The 22,761-nt window shown below is 41.4% G+C and overlaps 1 protein-coding gene across 1 annotated transcript in view; it reads left to right on the top strand.

Moving 5' to 3' along the window:
- Positions 1-22,761, top strand: part of LOC128693429 (slit homolog 1 protein) — a 134,746-nt gene that overhangs the window by 11,097 nt on the left and 100,888 nt on the right. The window contains exons 4-8 of the mRNA XM_070097448.1: positions 2,063-2,231; positions 7,979-8,151; positions 8,809-8,957; positions 12,359-12,523; positions 14,552-14,683. Of these exons, the coding sequence (XP_069953549.1) occupies positions 2,063-2,231; positions 7,979-8,151; positions 8,809-8,957; positions 12,359-12,523; positions 14,552-14,683 (788 nt within the window). The remainder of the gene's footprint in view (positions 1-2,062; positions 2,232-7,978; positions 8,152-8,808; positions 8,958-12,358; positions 12,524-14,551; positions 14,684-22,761) is intronic.

Genomic DNA, 22,761 nt, shown 5'->3' with positions numbered 1-22,761 from the left:
CTTATACAGACCATAGCTAATATCATTGACATACTATATAGAAAGCCTCTGATTGTGCAGAGCATTTCGGGCAACTTAGGTTAATTTTGTCTCCAGGATGCGACCCACACCAGTCGAAAATGAATTAATGAACAGTAGATTTAGTTTTTATTTCATATAATCAATTAAATTACTTTTGGGGTATCAAGCCGCTCTTTCTGTTCAAAAATCATCTGATTCGTTATCTGGTAATAATTAAATATCTGTTGTGTTATTTATAAGGACGTTCAATTCAATTCAAGTTTATTCTCTATAAGGGTTACAACGTGGGGTTTACAGGTTTTGGGTATTGTGTGGTTTATATGTTATAAAATACTAATTACAGAGAGGGCCACTAGGACACCTAGCATGGCTAGGCATTTCGGGCAGACTTAGACTAATTCTTAACATTAAATCCTTACAGATTATGGTATTAAGGCTAAGTGACTACATCATAATTTGTGAGTTTAGCAATGTGAATGCTTTTGTTTTGGCACAATACAAGGTGTCTATATTTGAGTATCATAGGCAAACTTATGACTAGTTAGGATTTATTATTTTAAGATTAAGATTAGTATTTCTGGGTTTATAGTCAGTGGGTGAGTGAGTGTAATTGTGAACCACCAGGTGGTTATCATGTAGTTAATTGTTGGGGTGGATCAGGGAGATAAGATGTTTTCTAACTGTAGTTTTGAAGGTGATGAATGTGTCTGCAGTTCTAGAGTTTTCAGGTAGGGTGTTCCAGATTTTAGGTCCTTTGAAATACATTGAATTTTTGTAAAGGTTTAGTCGAACACGGGGAATGTCAGAGATGTTTGTGTCTGGTGTTATGCTTGTGGATCCTGTCACAACTATCAAGAAAGCTTTTTAGGTCAAGGTTAATATTGGAATTTAAGGTCCTGTAGATATAGATTGCACAGTAGTAAGTGTGGATGTTCTGAACAGGGAGTAAGTTTAGATCTATGAAGAGTGGGGGGGGGGGTGTTGCCAGGGATGGGATTTAGTGATTATTCTTACTGCGGCTTTTTGTTGAGTTATTATTGGCTTTAGGTGTGATGCTGCAGTTGATCCCCAAGCACAGATAGCAATTATGATTTATCTCGGGATGAAAAACATAAATCTTTCTCATATGCTCAATTTGGGTAAATAATGAGTTGAGAGTTGAGTGACACTCCATCCCCAGAGCTTATAAAGACCTCCACACCCACACATAACTTCTGGATAGAGGTCAGGTTCCAAGGGTTATCCGGATGGTCTCCATACAGACTGGAGTCCCCTGAGAGAACTACAGTGTGAATATTAATAACTAAAACTTATCTTCACAGGTAGGAACAGGAGACTCAGTCTTAGGCTGTCACGCTAAGAGACTGAACACTTGTTATGGTTAAAGGAGTGATTACCTTCTGTCAAGGATAAGGGACTGATCACCTATCAGGACTAAGAGGTTAAATACTTCTAAAACGTATTCACCCACCACCCTGGTAAAGTAACCCAATGTAGGAAGAGAACCTTTGACTGGATTGGGTGGTAGTCGACTAGTATGGGTCGCAAGGGGTGAGAAGATTGAAGGACCTCAATAATAATAATAATAATACTTTATTTCTACCAGTACATGTACAAGGTATACAGACCATAGCTGACATCAGTGACATACTACTATAAAGAAAGCCGCTTGTTATGCTGAGCATTTCCCGCAAATTAGGTCAGTTTTGTTCCAGGATGCGACCCACACCAGTCCACTAACAACCAGGTACACATTTTATACTGATGGGTGAATATGGACAGCAGGTGTCTTATGTAAACACGCCCCTAATGTTTTCCAACCGTACTGGGGATTCGAATTCCGGTCCTCAGTGTGTGAGCTGAGTGCGCTAAAGCCGTCGAGCTACGAGAGACAGTCCTCGATGACCTACTGACTTTCTTGGGTTATCCTGCGTGACTAACTCTCCGGGGTTAAAAATCCCAACAAAATCTTAGTTTATGGGACGGGGAGCTACGAACAACGACAAACACTAATAACCTACTTCTCCCTGATCTTGACAAGCGCGGTGATGCTGGACTCTAACAACCTGACTCTGATTGACGAAGAAGTGTTTGCTACCTCCTACAACTTCCTCAAACAGCTCTACATCTATGAGGACAACATGGGGGACGAGCTTGACTTCCCCATTAAGGACATTAATCAATTCACGAAACTGGAGGAAATCGATATTGTAAGTACCATGACGTACGTAAAAGTGTTATATAGCTTTACTGGTATTAAATATATACCTGAAAGCTAACATCCTTCCTCCTCATGTTTCAGTCTTATATCAGTAAGTAGTTACACGAGGCTTAGTTTCCTTGTATCATCTACCTGTGTTTGCTAGCAGTAAATAAGAATTTGGATGTTAGTGAGTTTATTCAAGTATACACAAATACAGTTACATAGATTATCATACATAACAGCATATGTGTAGAGAACCTGGGATAACCCCAAAAAGTCAGAGTGACTTATTTCCATTGGGGTCCTTTAGTTAGTCTGCTTACATCTGCTGTCTCACTATATTTAACAGTAAATAGGTACCTGGTTATTCTGGTTACACCTGAGACTCCAGTTCACCTAGAAGTTAATACCTAACTAGATGTTAGTCTGCCCACGTTAACTAATGGTCTACACTGTACTAATGGTCTGAGGAAGATCGATAAATACAATTTATGTGGTTTGTTTATGGGATGAGTCCACAAGATATATTTTTAGCCATGTTAATGATGCTTCTCACCACCTGTATGCAGCACCTTAACTCCGTTACCTTTAGGAGTGCTGACCTTGATTATGTGTCGTTCTTCTCGGCAACAAGTAAAGCCTTGCAATAAATTGATGGCTATGACGGCCCCGTGGCCTGGTGGCTAAAGCTCTTGCTTCACAAGGCGAGAGCCTAGGTTCGATTCCTAGCGAGGGTAGAAGCATTGGACGTGTTTCTTTGCACTTTCTATGTTCCCCCATCAGTAAAATGGGTACCTGGGTGTTAGTGGACTGGTGTGCCCGGTCTGAGACCAGGCCTCCTGGTGGATCAGAGCCTGATCAACCAGGCTGTTGCTGCTGGCTGCACGCAAACCAACATACGAGCCACAGCCCGGCTGATCCGGAACTGACTTTAGGTGCTTGTCCAGTGCCAGCTTGAAGACTGCCAGGGGTCTGTTGGTAATCCCCCTTATGTGTGCTGGGAGGCAGTTGAACAGTCTCGGGCCCCTGACACTTATTGTATGGTCTCTTAACGTGCTAGTGACACCCCTGCTTTTCATTGGGGGGATGGTGCATCGTCTGCCAAGTCTTTTGCTTTCGTAGTGGGTGATTTTCGTGTGCAAGTTCGGTACTAGTCCCTCTAGGATTTTCCAGGTGTATATAATCATGTATCTCTCCCTCCTGCGTTCCAGGGAATACAGGTTTAGGAACCTCAAGCGCTCCCAATAATTGAGGTGTTTTATCTCCGTTATGCGCGCCGTGAAAGTTCTCTGTACATTTTCTAGGTCGGCAATTTCACCTGCCTTGAAAGGTGCTGTTAGTGTGCAGCAATATTCCAGCCTAGATAGAACAAGTGACCTGAAGAGTGTCATCATGGGCTTGGCCTCCCTAGTTTTGAAGGTTCTCATTATCCATCCTGTCATTTTTCTAGCAGATGCGATTGATACAATGTTATGGTCCTTGAAGGTGAGATCCTCCGACATGATCACTCCCAGGTCTTTGACGTTGGTGTTTCGCTCTATTTTGTGGCCAGAATTTGTTTTGTACTCTGATGAAGATTTAATTTCCTCATGTTTACCATATCTGAGTAATTGAAATTTCTCATCGTTGAACTTCATATTGTTTTCTGCAGCCCACTGAAAGATTTGGTTGATGTCTGCCTGGAGCTTTGCAGTGTCTGCAATGGAAGACACTGTCATGCAGATTCGGGTGTCATCTGCAAAGGAAGACACGGTGCTGTGGCTGACATCCTTGTCTATGTCGGATATAAGGATGAGGAACAAGATGGGAGCGAGTACTGTGCCTTGTGGAACAGAGCTTTTCACCGTAGCTGCCTCGGACTTTACTCTGTTGACGACTACTCTCTGTGTTCTGTTAGTGAGGAAATTATAGATCCATCGACCGACTTTTCCTGTTATTCCTTTAGCACGCATTTTGTGCGCTATTACGCCATGGTCACACTTGTCGAAGGCTTTTGCAAAGTCTGTATATATTACATCTGCATTCTTTTTGTCTTCTAGTGCATTTAGGACCTTGTCGTAGTGGTCCAATAGTTGAGACAGACAGGAGCGACCTGTTCTAAACCCATGTTGCCCTGGGTTGTGTAACTGATGGGTTTCTAGATGGGTGGTGATCTTGCTTCTTAGGACCCTTTCAAAGATTTTTATGATATGGGATGTTAGTGCTATTGGTCTGTAGTTCTTTGCTGTTGCTTTACTGCCCCCTTTGTGGAGTGGGGCTATGTCTGTTGTTTTTAGTAACTGTGGGACGACCCCCGTGTCCATGCTCCCTCTCCATAGGGTTGCATCCTGGGACAAAACTGACCTAATTTGCCCAAAATGCTCTGCATAACAAGGGACTTTCTATACAGTATATCACTGGTGTCAGATTAAAGTTACATTATCCATTTCTGAATCCTACTTATTGCCCAAGACCAAACCCATCCTAGTAGGAACTAGGTACCGCCCTCCCACTAATGATCAGTTCTTAGGAAACTTTTCTAGTCTTGTCCACAAGTGTCAAACAATAATACTGACAGACTTCAATATCTATTATCAACAACAAAATACCTGGCTATGTAACAGCTTTAAGCAAATTCTAGGATTAAATAGTTATACTTAACTAATGCACCAACCCGCATCTCACAGCTGTCAGCCACACACACACACACAGTCTGTCAGTCCCACAGGTCTTAGTGCACCAGGAAAATTATTAGGGAACTGATAGGCCTGCACAGAACACAAATTAGATCAAACAGAGAGTCGAGTAAAGAAACACAGGTAAGTAGGCTATACAGTTGTGACTGAACTGATAAGTTGGACGGAGATACATGATGCCTGGGAAGAATTTAGAACTATGTTCACTGCTATCCTTAATAATATTTCGTCAGTTAAGAATAAGAATAAGATTTCGTTCGGATTTTTAACCCCGGAGGGTTAGCCACCCAGGATAACCCAAGAAAGTCAGTGCGTCATCGAGGACTGTCTAACTTATTTCCATTGGGGTCCTTAATCTTGTCCCCCAGGATGCGACCCACACCAGTCGACTAACACCCAGGTACCTATTTGCTGCTAGGTGAACAGGACAACAGGTGTAAGGAAACGTGTCGAAATGTTTCCACCCGCCGGGAATCGAACCCGGGCCCTCCGTGTGTGAAGTGGGAGCTTTAGCCATCAGGCCACCGGGCCACCTATAAATAACTTAGGATTAAACGAAGAACTACACCCTGGATAACCGCTGAGATATTAGGTAATATTAAATTCAGGGATCAATTGCTGAAAAGATTTATGTTAAGCGAGTAGGATGTTACAACACTTACTGAATTTCACAGAGTAAGGAAGAGTGTAGAGGTTTATACAAGAAACTAAGGCAAGGCGCTAATACTTAAAAATCGAAGACAACAATCGCTGTCACCATTTATCGTAGGGGTTCTTAAATGGAGATATCGAGGGTTGAAGGTAGACACACTTGTTGGATAGTAACGATATATATTGTCAGACTGTGATGATGGGAAATGGAGGCCAGCCTCAGCCTGTCCTAGCCTATGTCTAACGCCGACTGAGAGAGTGGCAGAGGTACAAACGTACACATGCGCATCCTGTGACGTCACACAAACAGTCACAGGCCTAGGGATCTCCTATCTAAAGCACATGGATGATAAAAAATATGCTATATAACACAGGGATCAGCAACTATGCTGACAGAACAATCTTAGAAAGTTTTGGCAACAACAGCACTAAAGTATAACCATAAACCCGTAGATGGATCTAACATAGTTCTGAATATTCGTTACGAGGTATGTCATGAATTAAGTGGGAAATTGTTTCAATTAATTCTACACAAGTGTCGCATCAACATGAGTCAGTAAACTTCCGGGTTCATTAATTACCTTCAACACAGACTCCTGGAGTTTACCTGGAGAGAGTTCCGGGGATCAACGCCCCCGCGGCCCGGTCTGTGACCAGGCCTCCTGGTGGATCAGAGCCTAATCAGCCAGGCTGTTGCTGCTGGCTGCACGCAAACCAACGTACGAGCCACAGCCCGGCTGATCAGGAACTGACTTTAGGTGCTTGTCCAGTGCCAGCTTGAAGACTGCCAGGGGTCTGTTGGTAATCCCCCTTATGTGTGCTGGGAGGCAGTTGAACAGTCTCGGGCCCCTGACACTTATTGTATGGTCTCTTAACGTGCTAGTGACACCCCTGCTTTTCACTGGGGGGATGGTGCATCGTCTGCCAAGTCTTTTGCTTTCGTAGTGAGTGATTTTCATGTGCAAGTTCGGTACTAGTCCCTCTAGGATTTTCCAGGTGTATATAATCATGTATCTCTCCCTCCTGCATTCCAGGGAATACAGGTTTAGGAACCTCAAGCGCTCCCAGTAATTGAGGTGTTTTATCTCCGTTATGCGCGCTGTGAAAGTTCTCTGTACATTTTCTAGGTCGGCAATTTCACCTGCCTTGAAAGGTGCTGTTAGTGTGCAGCAATATTCCAGCCTAGATAGAACAAGTGACCTGAAGAGTGTCATCATGGGCTTGGCCTCCCTAGTTTTGAAGGTTCTCATTATCCATCCTGTCATTTTTCTAGCAGATGCGATTGATACAATGTTATGGTCCTTGAAGGTGAGATCCTCCGACATGATCACTCCCAGGTCTTTGACGTTGGTGTTTCGCTCTAGTTTGTGGCCAGAATTTGTTTTGTACTCTGATGAAGATTTAATTTCCTCATGTTTACCATATCTGAGTAATTGAAATTTCTCATCGTTGAACTTCATATTGTTTTCTGCAGCCCACTGAAAGGCGTCACTCCAAACACTTACCAATTAGGTGTATCTTATGACTTCATGTGGAATTAACTAAGTTAAACCATCTAAGAGCACCGGTCCAGATAACATTCCGTCTAAGTTCCCAAAAGATGGCGCCTCTGAACTGTCTCTCCCCAGCGCTCGCATAATATATTTATCCATTACCACCAATACTGTGCTAGAGGGGCTCAAGGAGGCCAGAGTCACTCCCATCTGATATCAGGAATTATTGGCCTGTTAGTGATGTATTAGACACATGAACATCTCTTGAATGATAAACACTGTTAACATATCTTTATTTCTACCAGTACATGTACAAGGTATACAGATCATAGCTGACATCAGTGACATACTACTATATAGAAAGCCGCTTGTTATGCTGAGCATTTCCCTCAAATTAGGTCAGTTTTGTCCCAGGATGCGACCCACACCAGTCGACTAACACCCAGGTACCTACTTACTGCTTGGTGAACAGGGACAAGTGCAACATGCCCAGCATTTTCACTCATGCTGGTGATTGAACCACGGACACTCAACTTGCGAGGCGAGAGCGTTGCCAACCGAGCCACGGGAAAGATAAGATAAGATAAGATAAGATTTCGTTCGGACTTTTAACCCCGGAGGGTTAGCCACCCAGGATAACCCAAGAAAGTCAGTGCGTCATCGAGGACTGTCTAACTTATTTCCATTGGGGTCCTCAATCTTGTCCCCCAGGATGCGACCCACACCAGTCGATTAACACCCAGGTACCTATTTGCTGCTAGGTGAACAGGACAACAGGTGTAAGGAAACGTGTCGAAATGTTTCCACCCGCCGGGAATCGAACCCGGGCCATCCGTGTGTGAAGCGGGAGCTTTAGCCACCAGGCTACCGGGCCAGTGTATGTATATTTCCCCCAGGGCGAGTCGAACATATATTCATGTATATTGTTAACACAGAGTGGACCCTACAAGACGATAATTTCCCTGACGTTGCCTGAGCTGACATCAGCTAGACTGAGTCTGGACTTCATGAGCACCCTGCCAGCCACCACCTTCACTGGAGCTCCCAACCTGATCACTCTCACACTAGAGTCCTCACCCATCATAAACATTGAGCCAGACACCTTCAAGTGAGTATCTGTTTTTGTCTTCTGACGCTTTATTCATATTACTATTTTTCTCCCAATACTCTTCTAACACTAACACATCGCCCTTGAAAATCAGTCAGTTTTCACAACTGTCAGTTGCAGACGACTGAGATGAGATTCTTGTTGACAAAAATCGTAGTGCAGATTTTGTAAAAGATTTTGCAAGATATTATTATATTAAGTAGATTCATTTTGTAGTCCTTAAAAGGAAAAAAAAATATATGCAAAAGAAAAAAAAGATTATTAATGAAAATTTTAAGCTTAAATCAAACATTATCAATAAAGCAACATACCCTAGAAGTCGGTTTGTGGTCAACCTGGCTCAGCATATTTGGTCAGACTCTCATTGATTTTCACGCTAGAGAAATCGCAAGAAATTTTCGGGTAGTTAAATACCTACTAATGTGACATACATGACATCTCCAGTATGTCACTTGCTGCTGAGGACAGCCTGAGGCAGCACAGCCCGGAGTCTCCAGGCAGGTATTTTCATGTGTCTAGCAAAACAGGTAACAGCGTCACACCCTCGGGGATGCCAGCCATGAAACCAGCCCATATATTCTGTCCACCAGTACTGTTGTCCCACATTCCCTCCCCCCCCTATAAATTCACTTGTGTAGTTATTTTTACAATATTCAGGTCACTTACACATCTGGAGTCACTGGAGATATTATACGCTGACTTGTCGAACCTCGTTGAAAGCTCCTTCGCCTTCAACTCCGAAAACTTGACTTACGTTTATCTGTCTGAAAACAACATTCAAACCATCGAAGTTGGAGCCCTGGCAGGTGAGTCTTCTCTCTCAACGTTTTATCTTATACAGTTTGTGTTTGTACAAACATTTCATCTCAGGCTCCAGTGCTAACACCTACCTACCTACCTGGAGTCTAACTGGAGGGTGAAGAATGGAACATAAACGTTGAACAGGAGTTTCATTCTTCAACTAGTGTGTTTTCTAAGTCATTTTCTTCATACCTGGAAGGTGGTGTTCCGGGGGTCAACGCCCCCGCGGCTAGGACCTTCACCTCTAGTACACCGATAATAATTTTTCCTCCGATTATTTTAAAACAACAATCAAGGAGAAACAGATTCTAGTTGTAACCATTGGTCTTCAAGTATACATTATTAATTTGTAAGATGGTAAGCCCATGTTGGTCATTCACTGTAAGAAGTGGCGGACGCTGGATCCTTCGTCCGTCCGGTGAGCATCCTTGTGCGTCACTTAGCACCAGGAGTACTTTAGGGCTGTATTCTGCGCCCGCTAATAGATATACACAGAAAGGCCTAATTATACTTTCTTCTCTTCAAGGAACAACACAAATGATTGTCTTGACATAAAAGTTTTAGATATCCCAGGTATACTTGGCGATTTGACGCATTGTATACCTGGAGTATACCTTGTGTTTCGGGGGGTCAACGCCCCCGCGGTCCCTGACCAACCTCGGACTGTGCGTGAAATTAATCATCTTCATTGTTTCAGTAAAATATAAACACTAGATAAATGAAAGTCGACGCAAAAATTCCATAAAGTTCACCCAAAATAAAACTCAGTCATGAAATTCACAAATAACTCGCACATCGACAGAACTTTAATAGTGACGTTTCGGTCCGACTTAGACCGAAACGTCAGGAAAACTTTCAGTCTCCATAGTGTAACTTATTTGTGAATTGTTCCACTCATGGTATTGTAACTTTTTATTCTCCACGATAATCAAACTTTATCTGACTGAATCAATGTAGAATGTAAACAAGTTGGGAAAAACGAGTAAGAGGTCTAATACAGGAACATGAGTGACCTAGCAGCGTGACGCGGCGCGTCACGCTGCAGCGTGACTGAGAATCCCTGTCTCAGAGTAACGTGGCCTTCAGTAGAGTTGAGAGAATATTAGAAGAGTTGACTACCTAGTAAGGAAGATAGATGATGAATTAGACACATGTATAACATCTGGGTATCTTTAATTTGAAGACGTTCCGTCATCCACTGGCTTTATCTATACAATACGTGGACATAATGTGAAGAATGTAGACATATACGCACAAGAAGGTGGAAGATAAGAGTGCATCTCATCACCCCCTCGTCTTGCTTCCTCAGCGTCCTTTCTAAGAACGTCAACACAAGGCTGAGGGAACAGCAACAGGCCCCCCCAGCTTGCTGCTAAGATTAGATAGCTTCTCTTATACCTGTTGTAGTTTTATAGCAAAATCGTTTAAAATATTACAAAAAAAAAAGAAAAAAGCTCACTGCATCAACTACTCCCACTATGAAACCAATCACTACAAAAGGCATATTTAAGTGCCTTAGCATTCTTCCAATTTTAACCTCACCTACAGGGCACTCACACATTCAACTTTCGCAGCCAAAGTTAAAAAGTCTTTCACAAAAACTCATTAACTTTTTGGGAAACCCCCAGACAGTAGTACCCCAGCTTGTGTCTCCCAGAGAAAGTTGTCTGCCAGTTTACCACGAGCAGGAAGGGTGCAGCTTGATTACAATCTATTTAGAGTGTAGCACAAAAACCAAAGTGCGTCGCAGGTAGCAATTTCAAGGCTTGTTGTATCTGGCTATAACTTAAGGCTCCAGACAAGGAACAACCCAGATAATCAGAGACAAACACAGAGGGAGTAGTTTTTCTTTATCCGTATATTCCTTCAAGATATGTATGGTATTTACATAGTTAAATCAGCAATATAATAATAATAAGCCAGAGAGCAGTGAGTTAAACAAAACATACCACGGGTGGGGTTAGAACCCGCGATCAGAAAGTCTCAAAACTCCAGTTTTGAGACTCTCTGATCGCAGGTTTTAACCCCACCCGTGGTATGGTTTGTTTGCAATCGTGTCATTACGATTGCCTGAGTCAGCAATGAGTCAGTCAGAACAATAGGTTTACACCTCAGAATAAACAAGAGAGTATGATACACTGTTTCAACAAGTCTTGCCGCAGTAGTGTCAGTGGATCTACCAGTGGTTGTTGTTGGGACATTGACTTACGTGTTGGTGGAGAGGGTATGTACTGATATGTACTTGTTACGCCGTAACAGGCGGAACAAGTGTTGTATAACATACGTCAAATTTGGGATGGCATTGGATATACCAGCAAGAATTTGATGTTACATGCAGTGACGTTACATGCAGTGACTGGCTGTGATACAGTGTCTGCACTTTATCTTGGTGGCAAGCGGAAAGCTTTTAACACAGTTCACTGAAGATTGCCACATAAACCACGGTACAGGTGGGGATTGAACTTGCGGCTAGCGAGTCGTTAAAATCCAGACCGGCTCGTTAGCCACTGGGTCAACATTCACAAAGCCTGGAAACACGATGAGGTGAAAGATGTAAGAGAAATGTCTCTTAAACTGTATGCCGCTGGGACCTTCAGAACAGTAAATGGGAAATCCTCGGCTGACAACAGAACGGAACTGAAAATCATGAACTGACACCTTCATACCAGTAGAAACAACTTCCTGTTGCCTCTGACAACATAGTTTCACGTAGTTGCAGAGCTGATGGTTGTGGTATGTCGTGTTTTGCACATCATTGCGCAGTAAGTGCAAGTCAAACCTGCAACAATACTGCACATGGTGAGGAAGAAACTGCAATAACATTATTGGATATTGATAATGATATGCATCATACCCATGATGCACCAGAATACTAAAACATTGTATCTTTGCCATATATATTTTATGATAACATTTACATGATGAATTTCCATTATAAATCTTTATTGTTCATATATATTATACTTTATTTTCACTTCATTCATTTTGGAAAGTCATATAAGCCACCATATGATTTTTATCGTATCACTGAATAAATGATTTCATTAGATGGGTTGTGTCTGAAGACCTGTGGTCAGACATTTGCATCACATTTCTGTCATGTCTGAATGAAAAAGACATGAATAAAGGACAGCAGCCAGGCTGCTAGGACAAGAACTGAAGTTAGTGGGAACTTGTATGCTTGACTCACGAAATCGTAATGACACGATTGCAAACAAAGGGCTGGAGTTTTGAGACTCTCTGACCGCAGGTTCAATCCCAGCCGGGGTATGGTTTGTTTAACTTGTATGCTTTTTGTAATATTCTTACTGATCTTTCCCGAAAATTCCAGCTTGTTACTTTTTTGTTAGTTTTCAGGACTTTTCTGAGCTACTTCAGATAATTAATCTCACGTGTGATCTCGCAGGCATACACGGCGAGGCAGAGCTCGACCTGTCCTCCAACCGACTCGAAGAGCTTCAAGAAGGAGTCTTCATTCCAGTCGTCAAAGAGCTGACGAGCGGACACATCAACCTGGCAGAAAATCCTCTCTTGTGTGGCTGTGACCTTCTCTGGATTGCCTCTCTTTCTGGTATGCTGTTAATAATAATCTTTATTTCTACAAGTATATGATACAATTATACAGACCATAGCTGACATCACTGAGAAACTATATAGAAAGCCCCTGGTTATGCAGGGCATTTCAGGCAACTTTAATTAATTTTGTCCCAAGGATGCGACCCACACCACTCTAGTAACAACCAGGTACCTACTTGTTGCTAGGTGAACAGGAACAGCAGTTGTCCCCATACCGGGTCGAGCCACGGACACTCACTATGTGAGCTGAGTGTGTTGACAACCACCTTTCATTGAAAATGTATAATTGTTAGTATTGTTGCTGTTGGAATTGGATTCGATAGGGAGGTTAACATTATTTTTCCAAAGAAGGAGAGCATAACTCCAATTTTGTGGCATCAAAAGTCCTACAACAAACTGAAGGGCACAACCGTCCCCCCCCCCCCCGGTCCCTCCTCTAAGAGTTCGTGTGTGGGTTACTATGACAACTACATATCAGGCACTTTCATACATAGGCATCCTGTGATCTTCATTCTGACGATCATGTCCTCTTCACATTAGTATTATCGTATCACCTTCCTATTAGAGATACTGAGTTACCACCTGTTAGGCTCGCCTCTCTCAGCCTGGCAGCAACCACCACTGGGATAACAGAAGCCTCTTACTGGCAATCGTTGCAAGATGCTCTAAGTGCAAAAAGTGCTATTAATTCTTCAAAGCAAAACTAAGTTCTACTGAAGCTCAAGGACTAAATGAAGGTACAGTAAGACTTTGGAATTACCTGTGTGTTGGTGCGTGTTATAACTGACAGTATCGACTGTGTATCCAGAATCTCCTACAGGTTAACATTACAGAGTGCATATCTTGATGAGGGTGTCACGTTAGTCTCAACCTGGATTTAGGTTATAGTCATAACCTTAATATTTAAAGGGGTGGACTGGTAAGCCAGTGGAAGGCCTCCGTCAGAGGACCAAAAGCTCCAGCTACGAGTCATATGACTAAGACCCGCGACAAGACGCACTTGTCCCTTTTCCAGACAAACTTTACCAAACCTAACCTGGACTTGTGCAACTCTGGAAGTCCAGTCTGGAAGCATGAGGCTATATCCTCAGCATCGACTATCTCACGATATTCATAACCATAACTCAATATCATCAAGAACTGAAGTCGCAGCCTCGACTAAGTATATACAAAACAATGTTGCCCAACTCGAAATCTTGACATGAAAAACATTTCCAAAACACATGGGAGGCTGACTCTTCCTAGAGGATGTAAAATGACTCATCTTCCCCCAGCTGTAAAATGTCACAAGTCTATATAGAATATAGCTACATAACTGCACAATAGTTATACAACTGACAGGGTTCCCAATCACTCTTCATGTGGACTACGAAATGTTAGCAAAGTTCCAATACTAAATCTCATGACTGGAATTACTGTTGGTTGTAGCCTCCAGTGTGAGACTTCCTGAGTTCCTCCCGAGTCCATCGCAAGATTTCCAGAGTCCCTCACAAGAGTAGCACTCGCGGCTGGCCGAACCATTCAAAACAAAGACAGTGTCGACACAAGTTGCAAGAGATGAGATTAACGAGTAAGTCCACACTACAACATTTATGTTGTCCCAACACAGACTTTGTCCAGTAACAGACATGCAGGAGCTATGTCCAGTAATGATCCAAAATATATGTTTTATAACGTGGCCTGCCGGTGCTGTGCCGAACAATGACCCCCAGAAATAGTCAACAAACTGCCCCTTCCTTATCATCCCTCCTTTACTGCCTCTCCCTTACTGATTCTCCCTAACTGCTCCTCTCTTACTATCCCTCCCTCACTGCTCCTTTTTTGCTATTTCTCCTTTACTATCCCTCCCTTACTATCCCTACCTTACTATCCCTCCCTTACCATCCCTCCCTTACCATCCCTCCCTTACCATCCCTCCCTTACTGTCCCTCTCTTACTGTCCCTCCCGTATTGTCCCTCACTGTCCCTCCCTCACTGCCCCTCCCTCACTGCCCCTCCCTCACTTCACTTCTCTGTGTTGCAGATGAGGAGAAGCAGCGTCTACAAGGTGTGGCCAAGTCTTGCAACATAAACACTGAAGACTACGACATGGACACCCTTCTGGACTTCCTGGTGTACCAGTGTTCCACGCACACTCCTGGCTCTCCTCAAATGTAACCACCTCATGACTTTCCTGCAAGGAGAGGATGGCTACAGATGCTTAGTACAAGAGCCTTTCGTGTACGAACAAGGCACACACAGTGAAGAGTTATGAAGGTAATGTATCATCTGAGTAACGAGTCAGTTGGTGGACGAACAATTAAAACAAGATAATGATGAGTGTGAGAACTCACCTTGTTGAGTCCCACGTATGTAACTTTCTTACGCTCTTTCCGAGCGTTTGTTTCCTTCAGTAATATATACATGATATACTTCACCAGTGATGTTTGACCACAAAATAAAGTTTATGGAGATCAAAGGTGTACTTTATTACCCGCTTCTGGAGGATCAGAAGTGCCAGAACATATTATATTCTTCTGTGTCATCTTATTTATTATCATTATTACTAATTACATTATATATATATATATATATATATATATATATATATATATATATATATATATATATGTATGTATATACATATATATATATATATATATATATATGTCGTGCCGAATAGGCAGAACTTGCGATCTTGGCTTAAATAGCAACGCTCATCTTGCCATATATGACAAGTGAAAATTTGTGTATGCAATAATTTCGCCAAAATCATTCTGAACCTAACGAAAAAAATATATTTCACTGTGTTTGTTTAGTATTAAATTATTGTAAACGAATCTAAAATATATTAAGTTGGGTTAGGCTAAAATAAATTGTTCTTGTTATAATAAGGTTAGGTAAGTTTTCTAAGATTCTTTTTGAGCAAAATTAAAATTTTTTTACATTAACATTAATGAAAAAAATATATCTTTAAACGTATAAGAGAAAATTTTAGAAAAGACTTAATTTTAAATGAGTTCTTGCTAATTGACCAGTTTTACATATTCGGCACGACATACATATATAATATATATATATATATATATATATATATATATATATATATATATATATATATATATATATATATATATATATATATATGGTGGCAAAAGCTCCCGCTTCACACACGGAGGGCCCGGGTTCGATTCCCGGCGGGTGGAAACATTTCGACACGTTTCCTTACACCTATTGTCAGGGCCGGATTAAGAAGTCTCCGGGCCCTAGGCTATTCAGATTGGCGGGGTCCCTTTGAGTTACGGGTAAGCGAAGCGACCCCTTCCAACTTGGGGGGGGGGAGGTCGGTGTGAGCCTGTTTAAGGTCTAATTAAATACATTCTGGCTATTTAGATTAAATTTAATAGGGAAAGTACATCAAGACAACCAAAACCATTTACCAACAGCCATTATAACTATCTTGTTAAATCATGCATTTTAAAGAGAATAAACTCAAGACAGCATAGTATTACTAGATTAGGCTATTAAAGTAGTGACATCATGTACCTATTATATTCAGCATAACCACTACAGCACTACTATTCCCTTTATAAATCACTGACCATTATTGTTATCATTGCATCATGCATAAGACTATCAAATCATATAAACTCAAGAAAGTAAAGAATTGTTTATATTCACAGGCACTTCTTAAATAAACTTTTTTCTGGATTTCATATTGGCAAAATCATCAATTATATTCTGAAAATCAATATTTCTTGTTAGATCAGACTCAATGGTCAACAAGGCTAGGTTACACAATTTGTCTTGGCTCATTGTTGAACGGAGCTGGTTTTTCACTCTTTTCAAAACAGAAAATGAACGTTCTCCTTCACAGTTAGTAGCTGGAAGTGTTAGGTAAAGGCGATACACTATGTCAACATTAGGGAAGGTTTCTGAGATACCTGCATTTCTTAAATGTTTCAAAGCAGCTGAGGGCGCACATTTTTCAGGTGGAGCTTTAATCTGATTCATATACCCAGAAAAATGAACTATTTCTTCAACAAATGTGTCCTGAACATCTGCTGAAAGGTGTTGTTGCAACTTTAATGCAGCTTCTCTCAATTCTGCATCTGGCATAGTAGTAATTTTGAACAGAAATCCAAACTTGTCATTAAGATTCTGGTAGATTTCTTTTCTTTTCACCAATTCTGTAATCAGTGAATCCAGAATGACGAAGTATGTAGCTGTCTTACATTTCTGCCTTGGTAGCAACACAATTTCATTGTCTGGCTCTTCAAAATTGCGTTTCCTCTTCCTTGACCGCTGATGATCAGCCCGGTAACTGTAGTCTTTCACCAGCAGTTTAGCTTTCTCTTCAAACATTTCAAAAGCTTCATCATTGCGAAGTGAGCTTACAAATTCCACTAAGCCTGCATAGAGGTTAGCACAAGTAGCCATTTCAATTTCAATTTTCTGAAGTGTCTTGTTCGTGGCATTTAACCGTTCCAGTATACAGTCCCAAAGCACACAGAGTAAGGCCAATTCAAAATCTTCCAATTTTGATGCTAAGCTGGCTGCTTCGCTTCTTGTAGTTGCTGTCTGGTCTTCATCCTCTGCTATTTGGATCAAAGCAGAACGTATTTCAGCAAAGCTGTCTTTCAAAGCATGTGTTGCATCATGCTGCGCTGACCACCTTGTTGTTGATGATGATTTGATAACATCTCCATGAATGGTTGACTTGAGTATACTCCACCGATGCGTTGAAGCAGAGAAAAAATTAAAGAGTGCTTGTAAAAGTCCAAAAAATGAAACTGCAGCGACACAACACTCCGCAGCACATGACCCAACAAGATTAAGAGAATGTGCTGAGCAGGGCACATATTCAGCTTGATACGGGCTTGCAATCCATTATATTTACCCGACATGTTACTTGCATTGTCGTAGCTCTGGCCACGGCAATCCATAATAGAGAGATCATGTTCAAGCAGAGTATCCAGTACTACATTCATCATTGTTTCTCCATCATGGCCTGAAAGAGGAATGAATTTTATAAAGCGCTCTACAGGCTTACCACTGGAGTCGACAAAGCGAACAATGAATGTCAACTGATCTGTATGTGTGTTAGGTAAGACACATATGCAACAGTTAGGTATCTTTATTTTGAAACGTTTCGCCTACACAGTAGGCTTCTTCAGTCGAGTACAGAAAAGTTGATAGAAGCAGAAGATACTTGAATACGATGTAATCAGTCCATCACCCTTAAAGTTTTGAGGTAGTCAGTCCCTCAGTCTGGAGAAGAGCATTGTTCCGTTGTCTGAAACAATATGAAGTTGAAGTGACAGAATCGGGCCTTATATAGTGCCAGGAGGTGAGACGTAGGTTGATTTGGGAGGGCAGGTCCCTCTCAAACCCAGCCGTTCTCACTAGTAGAGGTTGTCGAAGTAGATGGTCTGTACCAAGATACCCTTGTGTTGCAGTGTCTGACAGAATGAACATTAAAATGGTATAAAATACCGACAGATTGTTAGGTAAGACACATATGCAACAGTTAGGTATCTTTATTTTGAAACGTTTCGCCTACACAGTAGGCTTCTTCAGTCGAGTACAGAAAAGTTGATAGAAGCAGAAGATACTTGAATACGATGTAATCAGTCCATCACCCTTAAAGTTTTGAGGTAGTCAGTCCCTCAGTCTGGAGAAGAGCATTGTTCCGTTGTCTGAAACAATATGAAGTTGAAGTGACAGAATCGGGCCTTATATAGTGCCAGGAGGTGAGACGTAGGTTGATTTGGGAGGGCAGGTCCCTCTCAAACCCAGCCGTTCTCACTAGTAGAGGTTGTCGAAGTAGATGGTCTGTACCAAGATACCCTTGTGTTGCAGTGTCTGACAGAATGAACATTAAAATGGTATAAAATACCGACAGATTGTTAGGTAAGACACATATGCAACAGTTAGGTATCTTTATTTTGAAACGTTTCGCCTACACAGTAGGCTTCTTCAGTCGAGTACAGAAAAGTTGATAGAAGCAGAAGATACTTGAATACGATGTAATCAGTCCATCACCCTTAAAGTTTTGAGGTAGTCAGTCCCTCAGTCTGGAGAAGAGCATTGTTCCGTTGTCTGAAACAATATGAAGTTGAAGTGACAGAATCGGGCCTTATATAGTGCCAGGAGGTGAGACGTAGGTTGATTTGGGAGGGCAGGTCCCTCTCAAACCCAGCCGTTCTCACTAGTAGAGGTTGTCGAAGTAGATGGTCTGTACCAAGATACCCTTGTGTTGCAGTGTCTGACAGAATGAACATTAAAATGGTATAAAATACCGACAGATTGTTAGGTAAGACACATATGCAACAGTTAGGTATCTTTATTTTGAAACGTTTCGCCTACACAGTAGGCTTCTTCAGTCGAGTACAGAAAAGTTGATAGAAGCAGAAGATACTTGAATACGATGTAATCAGTCCATCACCCTTAAAGTTTTGAGGTAGTCAGTCCCTCAGTCTGGAGAAGAGCATTGTTCCGTTGTCTGAAACAATATGAAGTTGAAGTGACAGAATCGGGCCTTATATAGTGCCAGGAGGTGAGACGTAGGTTGATTTGGGAGGGCAGGTCCCTCTCAAACCCAGCCGTTCTCACTAGTAGAGGTTGTCGAAGTAGATGGTCTGTACCAAGATACCCTTGTGTTGCAGTGTCTGACAGAATGAACATTAAAATGGTATAAAATACCGACAGATTGAAGAAGCCAACTGTGTAGGCGAAACGTTTCGAAATAAAGATACCTAACTGTTGCATATGTGTCTTACCTAACAATCTGTCGGTATTTTATACCATTTTAATGTTCATTCTGTCAGACACTGCAACACAAGGGTATCTTGGTACAGACCATCTACTTCGACAACCTCTACTAGTGAGAACGGCTGGGTTTGAGAGGGACCTGCCCTCCCAAATCAACCTACGTCTCACCTCCTGGCACTATATAAGGCCCGATTCTGTCACTTCAACTTCATATTGTTTCAGACAACGGAACAATGCTCTTCTCCAGACTGAGGGACTGACTACCTCAAAACTTTAAGGGTGATGGACTGATTACATCGTATTCAAGTATCTTCTGCTTCTATCAACTTTTCTGTACTCGACTGAAGAAGCCTACTGTGTAGGCGAAACGTTTCAAAATAAAGATACCTAACTGTTGCATATGTGTCTTACCTAACAATCTGTCGGTATTTTATACCATTTTAATGTTCATTCTGTCAGACACTGCAACACAAGGGTATCTTGGTACAGACCATCTACTTCGACAACCTCTACTAGTGAGAACGGCTGGGTTTGAGAGGGACCTGCCCTCCCAAATCAACCTACGTCTCACCTCCTGGCACTATATAAGGCCCGATTCTGTCACTTCAACTTCATATTGTTTCAGACAACGGAACAATGCTCTTCTCCAGACTGAGGGACTGACTACCTCAAAACTTTAAGGGTGATGGACTGATTACATCGTATTCAAGTATCTTCTGCTTCTATCAACTTTTCTGTACTCGACTGAAGAAGCCTACTGTGTAGGCGAAACGTTTCAAAATAAAGATACCTAACTGTTGCATATGTGTCTTACCTAACAATCTGTCGGTATTTTATACCATTTTAATGTTCATTCTGTCAGACACTGCAACACAAGGGTATCTTGGTACAGACCATCTACTTCGACAACCTCTACTAGTGAGAACGGCTGGGTTTGAGAGGGACCTGCCCTCCCAAATCAACCTACGTCTCACCTCCTGGCACTATATAAGGCCCGATTCTGTCACTTCAACTTCATATTGTTTCAGACAACGGAACAATGCTCTTCTCCAGACTGAGGGACTGACTACCTCAAAACTTTAAGGGTGATGGACTGATTACATCGTATTCAAGTATCTTCTGCTTCTATCAACTTTTCTGTACTCGACTGAAGAAGCCTACTGTGTAGGCGAAACGTTTCAAAATAAAGATACCTAACTGTTGCATATGTGTCTTACCTAACAATCTGTCGGTATTTTATACCATTTTAATGTTCATTCTGTCAGACACTGCAACACAAGGGTATCTTGGTACAGACCATCTACTTCGACAACCTCTACTAGTGAGAACGGCTGGGTTTGAGAGGGACCTGCCCTCCCAAATCAACCTACGTCTCACCTCCTGGCACTATATAAGGCCCGATTCTGTCACTTCAACTTCATATTGTTTCAGACAACGGAACAATGCTCTTCTCCAGACTGAGGGACTGACTACCTCAAAACTTTAAGGGTGATGGACTGATTACATCGTATTCAAGTATCTTCTGCTTCTATCAACTTTTCTGTACTCGACTGAAGAAGCCTACTGTGTAGGCGAAACGTTTCAAAATAAAGATACCTAACTGTTGCATATGTGTCTTACCTAACAATCTGTCGGTATTTTATACCATTTTAATGTTCATTTTGATCTGTATGTGAAATATCTGGTGTTGAATCTACACTTATTGCAAAGTATTTTGCAGTTTTCACAGCTGCTATGGTGTTATTGAGGACCTTCTTAGTCATCAGTTCAATAAATTCATTGCATATAGCAGATGACATGTAAGATACAGTGCCTCTTCCTGCATTCCCAAGGTGTGACACATGATTTGCTAAGAATGGATCGAATTGTGCTAACAGTTCTATGATCCCTAGGAAATTGCCATTGTTTTCCGAACCAAAAACCTCATTTTCTCCACGGAAAGCAAGTCCTCTTAGAGCTAAGAATTTTACAACAGCAACAACTCTTTCTAGAACTTTTCTCCAATAAGTGCGCTCTTTTTCAGTTTGATTTTCCTAATGAGAATCCAATAAGCCTTTTTTCTGTGCACGAAATACACTGGCTAAAATGCAGCTCCTGTGAGTGGTTCTGTTTTCATGTTCCTCGAAACGCTTGGAATTTTTCCAGTCATTGAACCCTTGTGTGAAGGTATTTTCTTTGGTAGAAAATAGCTTGCATGCTGAACAGTACACTTTTCCTGAGCTTTCAGAGTATACCATCCATGATCTTTTCACAGTTTCTGAATTTGCAAGCTTTCTATAAAACATAGATGACTTTAAACAACGACGACTTCCATCATCATAAATCCTTGCTGATTTCCTAAAGTCAATGTTCAGAGTTTGACTGAACTTTTCTGCAATGAAAGCATTACGTAGAGAATCTGGGATTACATTTGGCCATGAGGCAGGATCTTTTAAGACAAATCCTGTGGATGAAATGTCCGTTGAGACAATGAGAGGAGACACAAAAGAAGTAGATGCTGGCTGAGAAATAATGGAGGGAGGGCTTCCTGTATGATCTGACGTATCTGCAGATTCAACTGTACTGGTAACATCAGAAACTGTTTTCGTGAGCATGTCTGTGATCTTTCTGCAGCTTCCGACATCTTTCTTTTTCTGTTCTTCTTCTTGAATTTTCTTCTTTCTTTTCTGTGACGCACTCGCATAAGAACGTCCAACATCACGTTCACGAGATGCCATAATGAGGATGTATCACTGTCTGTAATCATGCAAATACAAATTTTGCATTATCAATTATTATTAATTTTTTAATTATTAAATTTTTTTTTCTGTCAATTACCATAAATTAGGTTAGTGATTTGGGCTACGAATATTTTACTAATTCATCCTCCTTGATCTCCAATTTACTTAAACAGAAATCATACTGAGTCCAAGAACAATGCACAATGGTATTTATATTACCATTTTCATAACTAAACTAATCATTATGTTTTGCATGATATATGGCCTACCACCATAGATAAGGACATGAGAATTAAAGAATGCAGGGACAATTTTCAGTTTCACCCAACCAACGATTTTCTGATGTGGCTTATGTGTTTCTGGGGAAATATGTAGTAAATTAATTGATGTTCTACATCACTTCCGTCGCAACTTGAAAACTAAGCATTTGCGACGGAAGTGATGTAGAACATCAATCAATTGAGATCTGTTATTGAAATGATGAAGACTTAAAGACAGGACAAAGTGCTTTTAAAACCTACAAACGGAAGTCAGTTTGCGTTTTTAGGTTTTTCTTTATAGTATTTTTACCAAAAATGCGTCTTTACTGGTCCATGCGTCTTTACTGGTCAAGTAACCCTATCAGGTACCTCCCTTAACATTTAGAGGCGAAAACAAACATTTATCCATACACATCAATGTCTATCAACAACACTTCAGTTAATTTGTCACAGTACAAGTCTAGATAACGTGTAATTACTACAGAAAATTGGAGAGGAAT

The sequence above is a fragment of the Cherax quadricarinatus genome, chromosome 57, assembly GCF_038502225.1.
Source record: "Cherax quadricarinatus isolate ZL_2023a chromosome 57, ASM3850222v1, whole genome shotgun sequence".
NCBI classification, from domain to species: Eukaryota; Metazoa; Arthropoda; class Malacostraca; order Decapoda; family Parastacidae; genus Cherax; species Cherax quadricarinatus.
Note: the sequence above shows the minus strand (reverse complement) of the source record. Positions and strands in the feature narration are given on the sequence as shown.